General features: G+C 40.4%; 1 protein-coding gene across 1 annotated transcript in view; it reads left to right on the top strand.

Moving 5' to 3' along the window:
• Nucleotides 1-18,120, top strand: part of LOC119166991 (tetratricopeptide repeat protein 37) — a 73,211-nt gene that overhangs the window by 31,259 nt on the left and 23,832 nt on the right. The window contains exons 15-27 of the mRNA XM_075891371.1: nt 93-172; nt 253-352; nt 2,864-2,916; nt 3,346-3,453; nt 4,428-4,544; nt 6,223-6,323; nt 7,368-7,470; nt 10,320-10,487; nt 11,629-11,825; nt 12,525-12,586; nt 15,059-15,115; nt 15,229-15,372; nt 15,560-15,677. Coding sequence (XP_075747486.1) covers nt 93-172; nt 253-352; nt 2,864-2,916; nt 3,346-3,453; nt 4,428-4,544; nt 6,223-6,323; nt 7,368-7,470; nt 10,320-10,487; nt 11,629-11,825; nt 12,525-12,586; nt 15,059-15,115; nt 15,229-15,372; nt 15,560-15,677 — 1,408 coding nt within the window. The remainder of the gene's footprint in view (nt 1-92; nt 173-252; nt 353-2,863; nt 2,917-3,345; nt 3,454-4,427; nt 4,545-6,222; nt 6,324-7,367; nt 7,471-10,319; nt 10,488-11,628; nt 11,826-12,524; nt 12,587-15,058; nt 15,116-15,228; nt 15,373-15,559; nt 15,678-18,120) is intronic.

Below are 18,120 nucleotides of genomic sequence, written 5' to 3'. Positions count from 1 at the left end.
CTAGTAATGAATTCAAAGGTATCATTGCTTTATAAAAAAAATATATTCATCTGAAATATCCGTCTCAAAGTATATGCTCTTGCTTTGTTTAGGCGGCTCGCTTGGATCCTCACAACCACCGAAATTTCTTGTATCTTGGAAGACACTACTTCTATCACCTTAAAGATGTTCAGTAAGTATACAAAAATGTAGTTGGGCAGGTGTTTTGTGCATTTTTTTGTAGTTTGTAACTGTTTCTATTGTGTTGTGCAGGAAAGCTGTAAGGTGTTTTCAGAAAGCTTTTCAACTGAACCAAGCCAGTGAAGAAGCCGGGTCTCTCCTGAGTGATGCGCTGTGTGACCTGGGTCAGCACGTGAGTGAGCCGTCACTTAGTTCGGTGTAAACACATTGCAAACTGTAGAGTTACGAAATTTAATTAGTTCCTGTGTATTATTAATACACTTGTGAAGAGGAAAGTGTGGTATTGAAACAAGTAGTTTGGCTGCTGAAAATTCGCTCCTTTAGAATATTTATCGTCTTGTACAACAATTCATCTTCAATGGTCTATTTGATGCCAATGATTTTAGTGCACATGGAAGATGCTGAAACTTGTCTTCAATGTCTCACTCTGTCTCAAGTAAATGACCCGTTCCTGTTGCACCGTTCTCACTTCACAATTGAGGATAATGCGGGAAAACACGGTAGAGACCTTAAAGGGCCACTCACCAGGCCCCATGCCGAATTTTAGTTAGACAGTGGAAGTTGTTGGGTGTCCAATGAAGAATGTTTTGCCACAAAAATTTTTGGAATCGGTTCATTACGAGCGGAGAAAACAGGTTTTTTGAAGCGGCGCCAAACGAGGGTGAGAGGAGGCAAGCTCGAAACCATTGCCACTCCTCCGCGTAGCCTTCGCAACCCCTCTCCGGCATCCCACCCTCTCCGGCATCCGATCAAGAGGTGACGTGCGCATGACGTGCCCCAACAAGTCCAACTCCCGAGCATGGGAGCGGCGTTGCTTTGTTGAGCAGCGCTATTTTGTGGTATTCTGTTTGTTTCTGCGGGATGGTTTGGAAACGCTGGCTTAGACGCGGTAGAGTAGATGAGCATAATGAGTGCGCGAACGCGTAGGAGCGTTCCATGGCAGTCGTCTGCTCAATGCGCTGACCGCGGGGTCAGGAACGCATGCGGAATGCTGGCACTTTAGCCCTGCATCTCGTAGCATTTCACGAGAACAAATGAAAGAAAAACGCGCACAATTTTCGATTACGTCTCATTATTTATTTCAAGTTTTGTTAATCTCTTAAAGCAACAAATACATAAACTATGCATGTTGTGTTAAATAATTTGAGCCATGTCACGTGGTATACTGTTGACAACGTCAGAGAAGACTTGTCTACGTAGAGAACCAACGTCACTGCATTGCCGTGTACGTAGGGCCATTCCTACGCCTACGTCATGCCCTCATTCTCTACGTGTGCGTCGGCAGAGGGGAGGGGGAGCAGCTTTCATTTTGAAATTTGACCCATTTCCGCGGCGCGCAGCGTCGCAAAGTTTGGCAGACATGATCATGAACGCCTCGTCTACGCATTGCGCTTGTCAGCTCAAAATTGTCAAACCTGGTGAGTGGCCCTTTAATGGCAAACACTAGTTCTCTTTCTGTTTGAAAAGCAAAAGCGTTTGTTGTTTGTTTCTGCTGTGTGTCTTCTATTTTTCGAATGCCAGCCAGATGCGCTCAATCCAGCCGTTCACCACCCGCTCTTCTAGCTCTTTCCTGGTCTCGCCCATCGCCAACCTTCGCACGTGCTTTGCGGTCATGGAGGCAGTACATGATGGGTCATGATGGAAATCATATGAAGTTATTTTTTTGTTCAGTTGTGTGCAGATCTGTGGAGTGGCGTCTTGCATTCTTTGTGTTCACAAATGTTGGTGGTCAAGCTGGGTCTGTGTGAGATACGGTGTTTTGAGATAGCGTGTGGCCATGCGTGGCTTCGTGCGGTCATCGAATGGGAAAGCGTCGCTACGACGCATGCACTGACTTTAAGAGCACTGTGAGGTGGTGGCAGCATTGCTTCGAGCGACAAAGAAGGAGCACAATGGAACAAATATGACAGACGTGTTATAGTGAAGAGGGAAAGCGTATCTATCGCATTTCTTTGGAAAAGCTCTCGGACGCAAGTATGACACAAGCAGCCCTACCCTAAACGTGGTGTCGCATCACAACCATTTTCTGAACTAAGGCGGGTCAACGGCTCCCGTTGAAGAGCTTGCATTTGCAATGGCACTGAAAGAAATGAAGGAGGCGTTGGTTCCTGCATAGTCAGAACCTTATCTTGGCATGGTGTGTTTGGTAGATTGCATTTCAAAAGCTTTTACTGCTTTGCAGCAATGAAGAATAATAAAAATGCAGAAATGCAGAAATGCAGAAATGCGGGTTGTTTTGGAGCCAAAGGCCTGTGGTCACACTGTGATTTTTCAGCATCAACATAACTGCTGAAACTCATATTCAAACACAAAATTGAGAACTTGTTTCAAGAAGGTTCATGCATGTGCCTCTGTAAGATATTTGAATTAAAAGCAATCGCTCACAATACTTGCCATCTGGTTTCAGTGCTGTAGTTCAGTTTATAAAATTAAAGTTTTACCTGCAACACTTGGACTTTTTATTGCAGCGCTGTATCAATAGTCATGTAATACATTTTGGTCGCTAAGATGGCTTCAGTGTGGTTTTTTTGGTTACTATTGTATTGTGCAGATAAAAGAGTGGAACATAACATAAACTTGGTTGAATTTCTGGAGCCTTTCTCTTTGGTGTCCCTCATGATCATATTGTGGTTTTGAGATGGTAAACTCCAAAATTTATATGAGCAATCTTGACTTTTAACAGGAACAAAATGTTAAATTCTTGGAAGCAATTACAAGCCAACTTCCTGTAAAGAGGTAAGCTCATTTTATTGCATATTTAGCATAAATGGTTTTGTGTTTGCGAGGGGGGGTCTATTCAATGCTGAAATAATTTTTATGTATGTGGTTTATTTGGTGCCGGTAGTCTGCTAAACATCACAATTTGAGATATGATGACATTTTCGTGTTAAGTTTACAGCTTTTTGAACACGTTGCAATATGCTAAGAGGAATCTGTATTTCTTGCAAAATAATCTCTTGCATGTAAGTAACATTCGGCAATGCCTAAAGAGGCAACTGCTATAGTATGGAGCCTGATTGTAATTTCTTTCAAATGTATTTTTACATGGTAGTAACAGTAGTGAGGAGAAAAGGAAACTAAGCTAAGCTTTTTTCTGGTTATTTTTGTACAAAGGCCGCTCCGACTTGGTTAAACCTCTTTTTTCCTCCTTTTTTCTTTTTGCAGAGCAAAGTGGGCATGGGTAAGGCTTGGTCTCCAACAATTAAGACTTGGCAGAGCTACAGAAGCAGTGCAGTCTCTACAGAACTCGCTTCGAGCTGATCCCAGTGACAAGTAGGTGATTTTCAGGTGTAATGGAAGTGAATAACACATGTAAGAGTAGTGCATAGATGCAAAGAGCTTAAGGAATCGTTAATGAGATTAGTTGAGCATACAAAAATTTTTCACTTGAACATCTTGAGCAGTGGTCCTTCATACTTGTGATTGTCCCATTACTTTATGTACACTTGAATATAATGAACATTGAGCTAGGTATGAGTTATATGATAAAATCTTAAATAATATTTTTGTGTTTGAGTACTATGTGTTAAAATTATCATAATGTAGATACTAGCATACTTACAGTGTAATTAATTAATGTAATCTAAATGACATGGGAACACATTCAAGATGATTCTTTTCATGTGATGATATTTTCCACCAGGAACAAAAGCTTCTGTACGAGGCGGGCATTGCTAGGCTCATAAGTGGCTCCTAGATTGGGAAAGTTCTGAGTAGGCAATCGCTCATGTGTTATGAACTACCCTACTAATTTACTAGTTGAGCATTTACTGTCGTTTTCTGTAGTTTTTACAGTCGCACGGTGATGTACAATGCAAATTACCACCACTTGAGTTTCTTGCACAGACTATCGAATTTCGCATGTGGCTTGTTGTCATTTTTTTAAGCCTAAAATGTGATGTAAAACTTACTTATTGCGTAGTGTTCCTCAAGAAAGATATTTGTCACATCACAAGTGTTTAGTTGAGTGGTAAACAGCTACCACACTGTGAGGCTGTAATTTGACTTCATACTGGGCATTGTACATTTTTTGTTTTAGTCATTTGTACGCTTCTTCCAAAATACTTTGTGACATTTGCGACTATCGCTTGTTTAGACGGGTGGCACTGGGAGACATCAGAGCAGCCATGGGTGCAAGCCCATGAAAATTATTGCGGTGAAAAACAATTGGAGGACACATATGAGAAGTATACTGCAAGTTTATTCTTCTAACTGCTCTCTCAAGTGTGCATGTTGCACTTCTGTAGGTCTTGCTGGGAATGCCTAGGAGAAGCGTACCTCATGCGGGAGAGCCTCGGTGCTGCCCTCCTGTGCTTCAAGAAGTGCCTTGATGCAGATCCCAAAGATCTCTTTTCGCTATATCAGTAAGCACATATATTTTTTGAAGATGGAAGGTTCTAGAGAGTTGTTGTGCAGTGCAATAATCCATAGTGCACCTACTGTTTGCCATTGAGGCATGTTCAAGAATGTTGAACTTTCTTATAAAAATTTATTTGATGCAGAACTTCATTTTGTTGCTAGCATTTTGGCCAGCACATTTGTTGAAAGTCAAGCTTTAGACGAACAATTGTGTTTTGGTCTGCTCACACGTTCTTCAATTTGACACAATTTCCCCACCTTTGCAGCCTCTTTGTTACTAAATAGAATGTGCATTAGTGTTTCTGTCTACTACTTAAAAGTTACTAAGTAATTTAATATGAAAGAGCTAATGAATCAAATGTTTATGAAAAAAATTAATCTGTAATGAATATGGTCAGCACCTTGGTTTATTTGTTTGCAACAATCGTTACACCTTTCGGGTATACACTGAAGCATCATAGCAGTGTCATACATCATTAGTTGTTGCTGATGATAGCTATAAGGAACCGAGTGCTCTGTTGATCGAATAGTCAATCAGTCAATCTACCAGTACATCAGTCAGTCAACTTTAATTTCAGTATCAAATGAGCACTGTGATGAATGCATGCAAAACAGCCATATTCAGGTGTTATGAGGTCCGCTCCCCCCTTTCTGCACACACGCTGGAGTTGGTTGGGTGAGTCCGTAAAAACGCATATTCACCTAGCGCATGATAGAAATGAAATATTGAGTGAGGACGACAAAGTAGAGTGCTGGCTGCTGACTTGATTTTCGTTCTGGTCATTTTAATTCTGGTCGTTCCCATTCTGGTCATTCTAAGTACAGATGCACCGGTTTTATGTTGGTTAGAGCTTTCAGGTTGTCTACACATTGTTATATTCGTTTGGGCATGCTTCTCTTTTTTTTTTTTTTTCATGTACTGTATGTGGTATATAATGGAACTTTCAGCCACGAGTCAGTGCTGAGGTTGTTAGATCTTTGCATGTGTTAATAAATTTCTTGTGCACTGTAACTAAGAACAGGAATGAGGCAGGCATACTAGATGCTCATTGGTACCATAGAGATGCATGTATGTCAAGGAAGAAGCAACATAATTATTAAAGTATTTGAGGCCAAAACAAGTTAGCATGTGGTTTTTTTTTTTTGACAGATTGTTTCAAGACAACTTACTATGGACCTATTTTTTCCGAGCAGGCTACATTTTTCTTTGCATATCCCTCCCTCCTTCCCCCTCCCCCCCCTTTTTTTTTGGAACTGCTCAGCAGACATGAACTTTAGAAAAAAGACAATAAATTAAGCAATGGTAAGTCAGTTGTGATGCAAACCCAGCACATGTTGATCAAGAATTCAACTCATGCTTCCCTGTGATGAATTCATCATAATTATATGTCGAGCACAAAAGGTTGAGTGCTCGCTGAGACAGGAAAACGTAGCACAGCCACCACTAGACAGCCACATTGAATTTGCTGTACAAGTACGATGGCACAGCACTTCATTTTAATCTTGATTTCAACACTGGTATGAGGCGTTTCTTTGAGGAATTTTTATTCTTATAAACTGCTCACTTGAATAATGGAAGTACCTTGAGCACATTAGGCATATTTTTGAGTGTAGCCGTAAAATATGCTTTATAGATGTCTTGATCTCCTTAGGGTGCACAGAAGTGTTGTTATTTAAATTCAGGACAGCCGCAATCAAGTCTCGTCAAGGCTTGCACAAGGAAGCTGCAGATAACTTTCAAGAAGCCCTTGAAGTCAACTCAGAGTACATTCCTGCAATCAAAGGTGAGTGATTTGCTGTCATGATTATCATAAAAATAAAGAAAAATCGAAGGTGAGTGATTTGCTGTCATGATTATTTTAGAATTAAAGAAGAAGAAAAGCTGATAAAGGTCTTGGAGAAAGCTTGTGCTGAGAAAAACAGTTTTTCTACTTTTCTGCAGTGATGACGTCTTGCATGTTCGCTAGTGCATTTAGGCTCAGATATGTACGTTTGCATCATCTGCTCAGAGCCACAAGAGGATCCTCTTCAATTTATTTTTGTATGCTTTACTACAGCAGTGTGCTGGCTAGTTTCACTTTCATCCTCCGGCTAGTTCCCGGTTATTGCACCTACAAAACTGATGGCTTATCAGTTTAGAATCTTTCAAAAGGTGACCGATTGTTACTTTCTCGTCTATTGCTCCCCTGCACGTGATTACTCCTGTTTCCGTGCCGGTGCTTACTTGTCATTCTTTTTGGTTTCAAGAGAAGTGGAAGCAACTTTGAATAGTAGCAAGACGTGACTTTTGATATATTGCAAGTGATAATCGATAAAATACGTCACGTTTCAAAATTTACCACACTTAGAGCTTTTGAGCCAATATAACAAGCTTCTAAAACTTAAAATATTATCGATGTGAGGGTAATATGTCAATTTAACTTTGAAGTGGGACTTCGCGGCCGTGCAAATTTTTTCTAGTAGGTGTATTCTTGGTGTAGCACTCCTTCACTGCAGTGAAACTGCCTTGACAGGAGTTATATGCACTTCATCTGTTTTTCTTTGTTAATTTCAAAGACTTCTAAATTCAGAATAACCTAAATTCGTGTCGAAGCGAATTGGAATATTGTGATATTTGTTTGAATACTAGAGTGCTCAAAACATGCCTACTTTTGATAAACCTGTGATGGTGAAATTTATGAGAATAGACTCTCAAGGAATAGTTTATCTGGCCAAACTGTGTCGCTTTAAAACACCTTGAATCTCAATGGTTATAGTGTTCTCTGAACTAACATGTTGCTTTGCTGTCTCTCTCGCTAATCGTTTATTTGTCAAATAATTGTTTTTAGGTCTGGCAGAAGCGAGGCTAGCACTCGTGCGAGAACACTTGGAGCAAGGGCTCTGTGGTCTTGGCCTTCAATACTGCCAGCAGGCTCTGGACACCGTTGCTAGGTAACATTTGGCTCTGCGTTTTACTGGGGGGGGGAATCATTTTTGTTGAATGTGCTTGTGCTCTTCTGAAACTGAAGCTAAGCGGCATTGACCTTCTTAATCTTGGTGGGAGAGAAGCTGCTTAGAACACCTCGTGCTGGTGGCTGAATTCTAGTTCTACATTTCCCCCATTTTCTAATCTAATTCTGCAATCTCAATGTCACTGCATTGTTGTTGTTCTGTCATGCCAAAAGTTGAACCTAACAAACTTAATGCTCTACATTTGGGAAAATAAAGCAAGTATTTTTTTTTCATGTGCAATATCTTTTTTAATCATGATCTGGAATTAGCATTTTACATATACAATAATCTGCATGACCGTACTGGTACCAGGGACATTTCTTGTGTGGGTTTTGCTTTTGCCACTATACTACTATTTCGTTATTTACATCAGCCGGTACATTATAGTAATGTTTTCTTGTAATTAAGTTTATGATTGTGAATGTGGTCTATTAAAAGGAGTACAAAAAACAACAGTGCACAACATCTTTCGATTGCTGCGTGCAGCAACTTTTTCTTATTGAGATCAGTGTGAATACTGCTGGTTTTCAGTGTTCCAGTGATCATATGATTAGGCGAGTGTGGTTTTGGTGTTTAATGGTGAAAGATAACTGTAAGGCAGCTGACCAATGTGGTTTTGAGAGGCTGTGTGGATAATAATAATAATAATAATAATAATAATAATAATAATAATAATAATAATAATAATAATAATAATAATAATAAAAATGTTGTCAGACTTATGGTGGGCTTTTACAGAACAGATAGCTCAATATTACATAATAGCTATAGATACCCTTTAAAATACATCCAAGCTATTTGCTGTAGGGCCTTAGAAGTGCTAGTGCTTTTGCCCTCACTACTGTCTTTTTGTGTTTGTGGGAATCAGTACATACCTGATGATTTCTAGAAAAATGCCTAACAAAGCTGTAGAGTGGGATGCTTAGGAACATTCATTTAAGAGAAAGAGATTTTTTTATGTTTTGCTGTTGCTGAAATAGTAGCATCTAAAATTATGTTCAGTGTACTTATCTGGCGGGAGTACCTTTGCAGTAGGCACAGAAGCTTGGAAATGGTAGTGATGATGATGGTGATGCTGTATTTGCTACTGTGTAGTGTGTCCTTTCTTCAGCACCACATAATCAGCTAGGGATTCTTAGGTCAGCAGTTTCATATTGAAGGGCATTCATAAAAAAATTAGAACCACTTTAAGGAAAAAATTGAACATGAGCTTATTTATATATATATATATATATATTCTCAGAAATAAGGGAAAGAAGTGTAGACTTAAGGGATCGTTTTTTCCGTGTTTTGACACAATAATAATAATCAGATACGAGAGAAATATATATGCTTCGTGTTGCTTTTTATAAAATTTTCAGGTTAAGGGGGTATTGAACCATTTTTTCAAGTAATCATGAAATTACCTTAGTATCAGAGCTTATTGCCAAATAAATTAATTGTCTTAACACTTTCTTGTTTCCCGTTTCGAGTACTTTCAAAAACCACTTTCCTTTCATTGATGACAGGAATGATTTTTATAGGTTTCAGGCTTGTCTTTGCTTTTTAGGTGAACTCACAACTACGGAGTTTTCTTCAGTGTGCTCACCCGTGCAGTTTGATTGCACTCTAGTAATTTCATGCCAGTTTCTCGGCTGCAAAAGTGAGTCTAGCAGCTCGACTGTTGAATCAGAATCTGATTCAGTGAATGTCAGCCCATCGTACGAGTAGTTACTTACGAGTTAAGATTTAGGTGTTGATGAGCGAGCGACATCTCAAAAGCAAGCGTGGTAAGACGATGCTGAGTGAATAAAAAGTGGCTGTTCTCCCTCCGTGCTTATGCTTGATGCCACTTCGTGCACTTATTTTTGTGTGTCTATCATTTGCTCAGGCACTTATTGCAATGGGTAACTTTTCAACAGTCGTATAGGTTCTTTTTTAGAATTTGCCTAACTTTTACACATAAAAAGACTTTGTGTATGTAATAACACAATATAATTTTTTTTTCCTCTTTACGGTCATTTAGAAGAGTTTTAGACATGTTTGTTTTTAAATACACCTGAAAAATTTAATTCAGCTACAAAAAGAGTACACATTTCTGGTATGTATTTCATGAAAAAGTTGATCCGTAGGGACAAATCTGTCAAGAATAAATGGAGGTATAGGTATTTGTTGGATGCTTTGAGCTCTTTCACTTTTATTCTGGTCTCAGTAAGTGTGCTGAAAGATACACAAGGAGGGAAGGCACGGGGGAAAGGAGTTAACGTCATGACCTTGAACCTGTGTGATGAAGTGCTATGGCATACTTTCATTGAGATTTCTTAGTGTGATGTTCATTGTGCCATGTTAGCTGACTATGGAGCAAGGCGCTGGCTGTGCCCCGTAGTAAGAAGCCCGTATTATCCAAATGCCGCTCTTGATTTACATTGGCAGTTGGCCAATAGCATGCTGTCTGTTGTTTGGCTTGAAGAGAGTGAGCAGCTCTGAAGAGAGTGAGCTAAGGCACTTGTATAAAGAGAGAGTACCTGAGAAAATAGCAATTTTGCACTCCACTGGCAAACTCTCCTTGCTGTGCACGACTGCCAGATTAGCTGAGCTGCTCGGCAGGATTGTCTCCTTTCCGAAGGATTTGTTTACTTATCAAGCCCGAGGTGTGGTCCATGACAACTTCAAGAGATCAGATTCAGTACTGTGCTATATAAGTCGCAGTCAGAAGTTACTAAGCCAGCACTTCACTTCTGTTTACTTTCAGGAGATAGCTGCATAGTGTTATTGCACCTGTAATTGATGGTGATGTTATGTTTGTGCAGAGCCTTGGAACTTCAAGGTCGGCTCGTATGTCTGTGGAAGCTTGCGGGTGACATTTGCTTGGTCCCTGCTGTGTACGGAATCAACTGGGTCTCTCTGAAGCTTCCCACTTCCTTGTTGCAAGGGGAACTGGATAGTGGCCAGGAACAGCTTACAAAGGCATCACAAAAGTCAGTTGACTAGTGTCCCTACCACATTGTTCCCGCTCGTTGGGCTTCATTATCAAATGTGTTTTGTTAGTAGTTGACTTAAATGCACCAATTCAGGCTGGCCCTGACGTTGTTATTAATTAAATGGATGCTAAACATGTTAAAAAAAATAACTTGGGAGAGCATTACATCAGTTTGTTCCCTGCTGACTTCGAGAACTAATGTGAGACAAACAGGCAAGTTTGTTCAGCACTCGAGCATAAGAAAAAAAATGACAGTGGACAGAAAGAGTGCTGACTTCCAAGTATATTTATTTCGCAGCGTGGCAAAATATATGTGTCGACAAGGACGATGAAAGATACAGGACAATAAAAGACAAGCCCAGTCAATGTATCAGTAGTCAAACCACGTGTGACGTGTCCTCGATTGCCCTAAAGTGCTCTTCCTGTCTACTCTGTCCTTTTTTTTTGTGTTCACACATTAAACAAACTTGCCAGTGTGACTACACACCAATTAGCCCAAGCTTCTAAACCACGCAAGTGAAAGTTTTAAAAAATGAACACAACTAATAGCAGGTTTTGGCAAAAAGCAGGGATCGCAGCCGCAGGGCTTCTTGAGATTGAGAGTGTGTAGTGATAGTCAGTTTTGCTATAGTGTGTCGATTAGCTCCAGCAGTGGGGCCCACCCGTTACTGGCCACAGAGGCCACAGTAGAAGATACGAGAGATGCTTGTTCACATTGCGCTTGGTTGTTTTTCCTTGTGGCAAATATTGTAATACAGCTGCAGAAATTCAGTGTCTTAGTAATTACCTGAGCTTTCAGTTCATAAACAGCCTTCCTGCTGTGCAGATCAGTTAGTGGTGGAGTTTTTCTATCAAGTACAGCATGGCTCCGCCAAGGGGACTGGAGACGATGTTGGTTCGTCTAGTTCATATTTCTACGCCTACACTCTCAGCGTGCTTGCGTGGCTCAAGCAAGTCAAACTTTTCTTTTGCTAATTCTAAAGCTCCTGTTACAACCATAGAAAAATAAATGGCAACATTGGGAAAAATGTTGGTTCTTGTTAACCACGAAGTTTTACCAAATTCTAAAACCATTTCAGCTTCCCTTGAATCACCTAATTCGTAGTCACCCCTAAGCTACCTTTTTTTTTTTCATGTAGGTGCTACATGACTGCTATTCGAATGAAGCCACGGCTGGCATCTCTGTGGCACGATTTGGGCCTGGCCCTGTGGTTGGAAGCACGACTCAAGAAGGGAAGTTTTGACAAGGCTTTAGCCAGTGTGCGCAACGCTGTCACTCTGAAACCAGGCTGCTTCGCTTACTGGAACAGTCTTGGGGTACTGGCTGTCTCCTCAGGTACAGTGAATTTACGTTACATGATTTACCCCTTGGGAGTGCTACTGCTTTTTGTATAGCTGTCTTTAAGGTTTGTAAAGTATCATAGGTGTATCAAACTTGTGAACAACTTAGTAACAAACGTTGAGGTTTTCTGCAAACGTCGTCGGACATTGATAAAAAATATTTATTGTATTGGTTGACAAATCTGGGTAGAGTTGTAATGGAAGTTTCTGTCAATGAATAAATATAGCTAGATTAAATGGCAAATGTTCGATGAGTGTCTGCTCAGACATCACTTAACTTCAAAAGCTGCAGTGTCTTTTTTTGTGTTTTTTGTCTGAACGTATAGCCCAGAAAGTTACAAACAGCGCGTGATTTTGAAGTTGTGGTGCACTAGAATTATTGTTCCTCGAGGCACTACTTGTGGCCCATCTCAGATAAACACAGTTTGTTCGAGGCAACCCGAATAAATTTTTTTTAAGTGTTACAGATTCTATACTGTTATTTAAATATAACAGGCATCATGAAACCTGCGGAAAAGCATGAGGCCCATCGAAGTTGCCTAATACCAAGCTTAGTGGTACAACTTAAGTAAAGCAAGGCTGCTTTGAAGGAACATGTGTGTTGTGTATCAGAGGATGTCATTAAAAAATCTCATATATTGCTGCCTAACAGTTGTGGCCGTCCTTCCTGTAACAATGGTGTTCTTGTTTCCAGGTGCAGAGAATTATGGTTTGGCCCAACATTGCTTTATAAAATCTCTGGAGTTGGAGAACAATGTGAGTACTGTTCAATGAGGAGTCTCTACTGATTACTTTGAAATGTTATCCTGGCGCTTTCTGTCTTTTTGCCTTGTACCGGGTACATGGGTGCTTTCTGTCTAGTCATATCTTGCGTGTCACGAAAAATGTGATAACTGAGATCACTTGTTTAAATTCAACTGTACTCAGTATTTCTTCACAAAACTTACGTGAAGGAAATGCAAGGATAAGAGCAAAAAGCTGCTATGTTAGCAGCTTGACGAGGCTCCTACCCCTTTTTCTTAGCATTGTATATCTGCAAAGCATAGATATTGTCGCGACGTCAAGACAGAGGTCGTACTTGAAGACGCTGAGAAAACGGCAGCGGGTCGGTCTTTTTATTAACCGCACGCGCGAAAGAGTTCCTCGTTTTTCTCGTCGTTGCGTTCTGCGTAGAAGCGTGCAGATCGCGTATGCGCTGTCGCCTTCGTCTTTTTCGCGGAACGCACGTGACAATATCATAGCACAGATATGAAAAAAAAAAAGACATTGACGTGCAAACTTCCAAGGGGGGAGAAAGAGAAAAACAAATTTGTGTCAATGAGATAATTTGTTACAAAATTTATACACAGAGACATGTTTTTTATATCACCACTCTGCTACAGCACACATTTCTTAATTATAGGTCAGCAGTATGTGGAACACCGAATGTTATAATTTTGAGTTTAACTAGAGTGCTGGGCAAGTTGGTATATAATCATGTCATGTCCTATGTGTTATTTGCTGTGTCCCGTTTTTCTCGCGCTTCGCTTCAGCATGGATTAATTTTTAATTTCTCTGGTAAGCTAACTATGGGTAGAATAACATACAGCTTTTTGCTCTTGTGTTTGAATTTCTACATTTCTACGAGCCTACTTTGGTCCACTCTGTCACACTGTTTCCCAAAGTCATACTGATACCCTATGTGTTTAACACATGCTGAAATGTTGAAGGAGGTAAGGTAAATCTGCAGGACAAGTTATGTTGAAGTGTACACAGCAAAATTCAGTGAAGAAATTTCTGATCTACTAGAGTTACCTGCCACAGTAGCTTAGTGACTAGGGTGTTCTGCTGTTAAAAATGAGGTTGAGACTTTGATTTGCTTGTGTACTTGAATTTGCATGTTTACTAATCGAAAGTGGTCAAAATACACAATCAGGAGCGCTCAACTGTGGCCTCGATCTGTACAGTTTAATAATGTTAAAGGGACACTAAAGGCAAATATCAAGTCTATGTTGATTGCTGAAATAGCGGCCCAGAAACCTCATAGTGCTACCTTTGTGACAAGAAAGTGCTTATCTTGAAATAAAATCACGTTTTAGTGGCCCGCATCGGGTTAGCAAACTTCAAATTCCTTGCCTAAAAGTGGCCGTTTCACGTCACTGTTGCTGTGCACAACGTTGCCCTGCTTTACTGTGCGGCCGCCCACATTAGTAGCAGCACAGCGAAAATAGTGGTAGCCACAGCAACAGCAACGGCCATCGAACAATTTCCCGCCATGGCCTGCGAGATGGCAGGTGTGCTTGGTTCAACTGGGCCCCACTAGATGGCACAATCTATCCACTTTAACCAGGCGAAAATTGAATTTTTGAACCACTCGTGCCATTCTCCATAGTAACACTCTGTGGTTCTTTTTTGCATGAGTCAAACAGAAACGAACAGGCAGCATTTTATTACGTCTCTTGATGTACGGAAGGTTCTTTATTTAGTGCAGCCATTTCGATTACTAGTGGTTAATTGTAGGCGGTATTTCTGACGTTATCAGGATCAATTTGTGAATGTCGTGACACATGTGTTCTCGTGAATTTACCTTAATTTCTTGGTAAGTAGAGCACTGCTATTGATAAATATTGTTGTTTTAGGTGTTGTCATACATTGAGCTTTCACTTTGACATAAATTATAATTTGACTTTAGTGTCCCTTTAAACCTCACAATCTATTCAACTTATTGTCATCGGTTCAATGGAGCCCCGCTTAATAATGTGACAGCAGAAGCATTTATTTTGTGCAGTATTGCATGGTTTTATTGACAGTGTTTGTTTGTTTACTTCTACTCAATAACGATATATTTTTTTATAGAAATAAGGTCAATTAGCACACACATACTTGTGCACTCTAATTACATAGGTGTTAACAGAGTGGACAACACGCCAAGTCTGGGCAGCGTATAACAAAGTATCTATATTTGTCCTCTATGGTGCTAACCTTCTTTTGTATCTTGGAAATTTTCTGATAGGCATGAACAGATTGCTTATGCAGTTTAACAATCGAAACAATACTAGTAAAAGTGTTGTTGAACATTTGTGAGAAGCCTAATGGATGTTGTATATCATCGTGAATTTTGATTTAGAAGAGTAGAGGAAGCATAGTTTTTGAAGTTCTCTAAAGAAGCTTATGAAACTTTCTTGATCCTGACTTTTCTACTTGGCATGGTTAGCGAGTGCTTGTAATGCAACTACCCGTATTTTTCAGAACTTGTACGCTTGGACGAATCTCGGTGCCTTGTACCTTCAGGCTGGCAATGTGCAGGTAAGTTGAAAAGAGAGTGGCTCTTCGAAACAGTTGCGAGTGCTTAAATCTGTAAGTAGCTAGAATTCTATTTATTCCGTCACTTTAACACTACTGCCATTCTCATTGTGCAGTTGGCGCACCAAGCTTTTGCAAAAGCCCAGTCTGTCGAACCAACAGCAATGCGGCCGTGGGTAGGACAGGCATTCATTGCTGAAAAAGTACATCACCACGACACTATTGACTTGTTCAGACACTGCATGGGACTTGGGAATCACGTGAGTAATGCGGTTATTAATGTGCAGTGCCAGTTTTACTCATGAATGTCAGATGTAGCACTTAGCACTGTAGAAACATATAGGATAGGTAATAATCAATTCAACCACGTAAAGCTTGGTTCAGCACTCTCACTACAGCATAGATTACATGCTGTATGAGTACTTTCATGTTGATGTTTTTTTTCAGGGTGATGCAGCTCGTGCCTATGCCAGCTTCCTATGCAAGGAATCCGGCCCAACAGTTGCTCAGAAGCATGGCAGGAATATCTTAGTGGTTGCCTCTGATGCTCTTTCACGCACTGTAGGTGGGTCAAAGTTTCTGTGTTGGGAATCGTTGTGAGCAGTGGAATCGGAGGTGCAACAGCTGCACCCCAATTTTTGTACAATTCCCCATTCGTGTGCCGAGCTTTGCAAAAATTATGAAATTTGCCGAAATTGCACGCCACGCTGTGCCAAAATGCCCGACAAGCCTCAAAATTTTCTCAGTTGCGCTAATTTCAGTGAGAAATGGAGGCCACATTGGCCACTTGTAGTTTGCTTCATCAATCAATCCAGGGATCCAGGCGTGGTATGAGACACGCAGACCGTACTCACAAGATGCGATCGACCAGATAAAGTAACAACGCCGTGCACCCATTGGTCTGCTGACCGCAGCGGATCTCTATAGGCGGAATGACGCAGCTTCAAGACAAAAACGCGCTGCTGTACCCAGCAACACTTCACGGGAAATATGAATTTCCTAGTAGGCAAATGCGGCTATGGCTTGTTAGGCGCTAAAGCTGGAAGTGTATGCCGCAGTTACTGCGTGACAAACTCTACATGCTGGGGACGCTGGCGAGAACGCTAATCGCCATTGCAACAGTACATGCGACAGATATCCGGTGCCGTCGCTGGGCCAACGGGCGCAGGCTGTTGGTACGTTATCTTGTCAAACGCGTCTTGCAAACGAGCCGAGAAGTTGTGCCCTAAACCTAAACCCATTATGAAAAAAAAAGGGGGAGGGGAAGGGTATAGTGGTTCGAAAATTTCTTGGCCTTGATCTCAATGCAGAAGGCTGCTTAAGTTACCTTCGCTGCAGTACAGCGGCGGTCTGCGGAAAAACATCTCAAGATTTGAAAGGGGCCATTTGCATTATTCACAGAACACAGCACAGTTTGTTCAGTTATTTATGTGTGTGTACTCCACCTAATTGTCAGTACTAATATGATTGTTCACATTAAAAAATATTACTGTCAATTATTTGGAGCTCTGTATGACATTTCTGCTGCCCTAAAAAAAATCAAACAAAACTTTGCACCAGTTTTTCTTCTCCTTTTGTTTTTACCGCCTCTACTTCTCAGTTTTACTAATCTCCTGAATCTCAAGATTGCCAGCTTAGCAGACCCACATTTGAGTTCTCAGAGTCTGTCAAAGAATGTGACAGACATGGTGAATGGCAGTGTAGATTTTATCATTGTTTGCTGATTGGGGTGGTTCAAAATACTACATTTATTGAAATAGAAGTGCTCATATTTACTTCAAATGGTTTAGGGGATGTTGAATGGTTCGGATATATTTGTTTTTCTAAGTATAAGCCTTTTTTTTTATACTCCTTTTAATTTAGTTCCTCATGATAAAAATGAACTCATGATTAAAATGGATCTTCCGTAACCTGCTCAAGATTTGGGTTGTAGTGCTCTAAAATGAACATTTCACGGCTTCAAAAATTGCTCCAAGTTCTATTTCGGCTATTGAACCCCTGTGGAATATTTAAAATAGGTTTGGGCTACTTCTATTTACATATTTCTGAACAGCAGAACTTCAACATGACTTTAATGAGGTCAAATAAGCAGGCTTTTGCAAATATTTGAATCCTTCGAATATTCGAACGAATATTGCAATATTTGGATTTGATTCGAATTTTAATTATTAAAAATTTTGTCAAAATGAAGAAATAAATGTGAATTAGCCCACACGTAACTTTTTGTAAAGGTGGTTTCACCGCAGTGAAAGGGCGCAAAGCCGTGAAAGGATACAAGTCTGCATGTAATTTTTTGTAAATGTGGTTTCACTGCCGTGAAATGGTGCTAAGTCGTGAAAACAGGTATTTAGGGAAATATGAACTGCAGTGAAGCCCCACATAAAGGCTAAATGAACCTAATACCCTCACATAGATTCATCATTTTTGAAGTTTGAAAGCTCGTTATACCGGTTTAATATGCTATAAATATAGTAAATTTTAAAATGTAACATATTTTACAGGTTATCATTCACATTCTGTTGAAAGTCAAATCCTGCTACTATTTCAAAGTTGTTTCCACTTTCTTTGAATTAAAAAAAAAGAAATTGCATAGGTCGTGTTTCAATTAAAATATAAATGATAAAAGCGCACATATTTTTTATAATATTTATGTGTTACTATATACTATTCGAATATATTTTAAATTATTCAACCAAAATCACTATTTGCTTCGAATTCACTTCGCGAGTGAAGTTTTTGCCTTCGCTCGAGCGACCGGGCCCTTTTGTCTTGGTGTCCCCATGAATCACTTTTGCCCACGGAGACGTGCTCGCGGCACCCTGTGTAGTACTTCTCGCCCGTGGCGTGGATAAGGCCATTTGCTTTCCCACCGTGCCTTTTGCAACGGGCTCCGCACTGCATTTTGCTGTTGCCGCAGAGAATAAAGTGTTACGACCTCGAGCAGTACTGTGTTCTCGCCACGGCGACAGTTAACACGTACCCTGCAGCTTGTTAGACCGGACGCACGC

Source organism: Rhipicephalus microplus, chromosome 1, assembly GCF_043290135.1.
Source record: "Rhipicephalus microplus isolate Deutch F79 chromosome 1, USDA_Rmic, whole genome shotgun sequence".
Lineage (NCBI taxonomy): Eukaryota > Metazoa > Arthropoda > Arachnida > Ixodida > Ixodidae > Rhipicephalus > Rhipicephalus microplus.
This window is presented reverse-complemented; position numbering and strand designations above follow the sequence as displayed.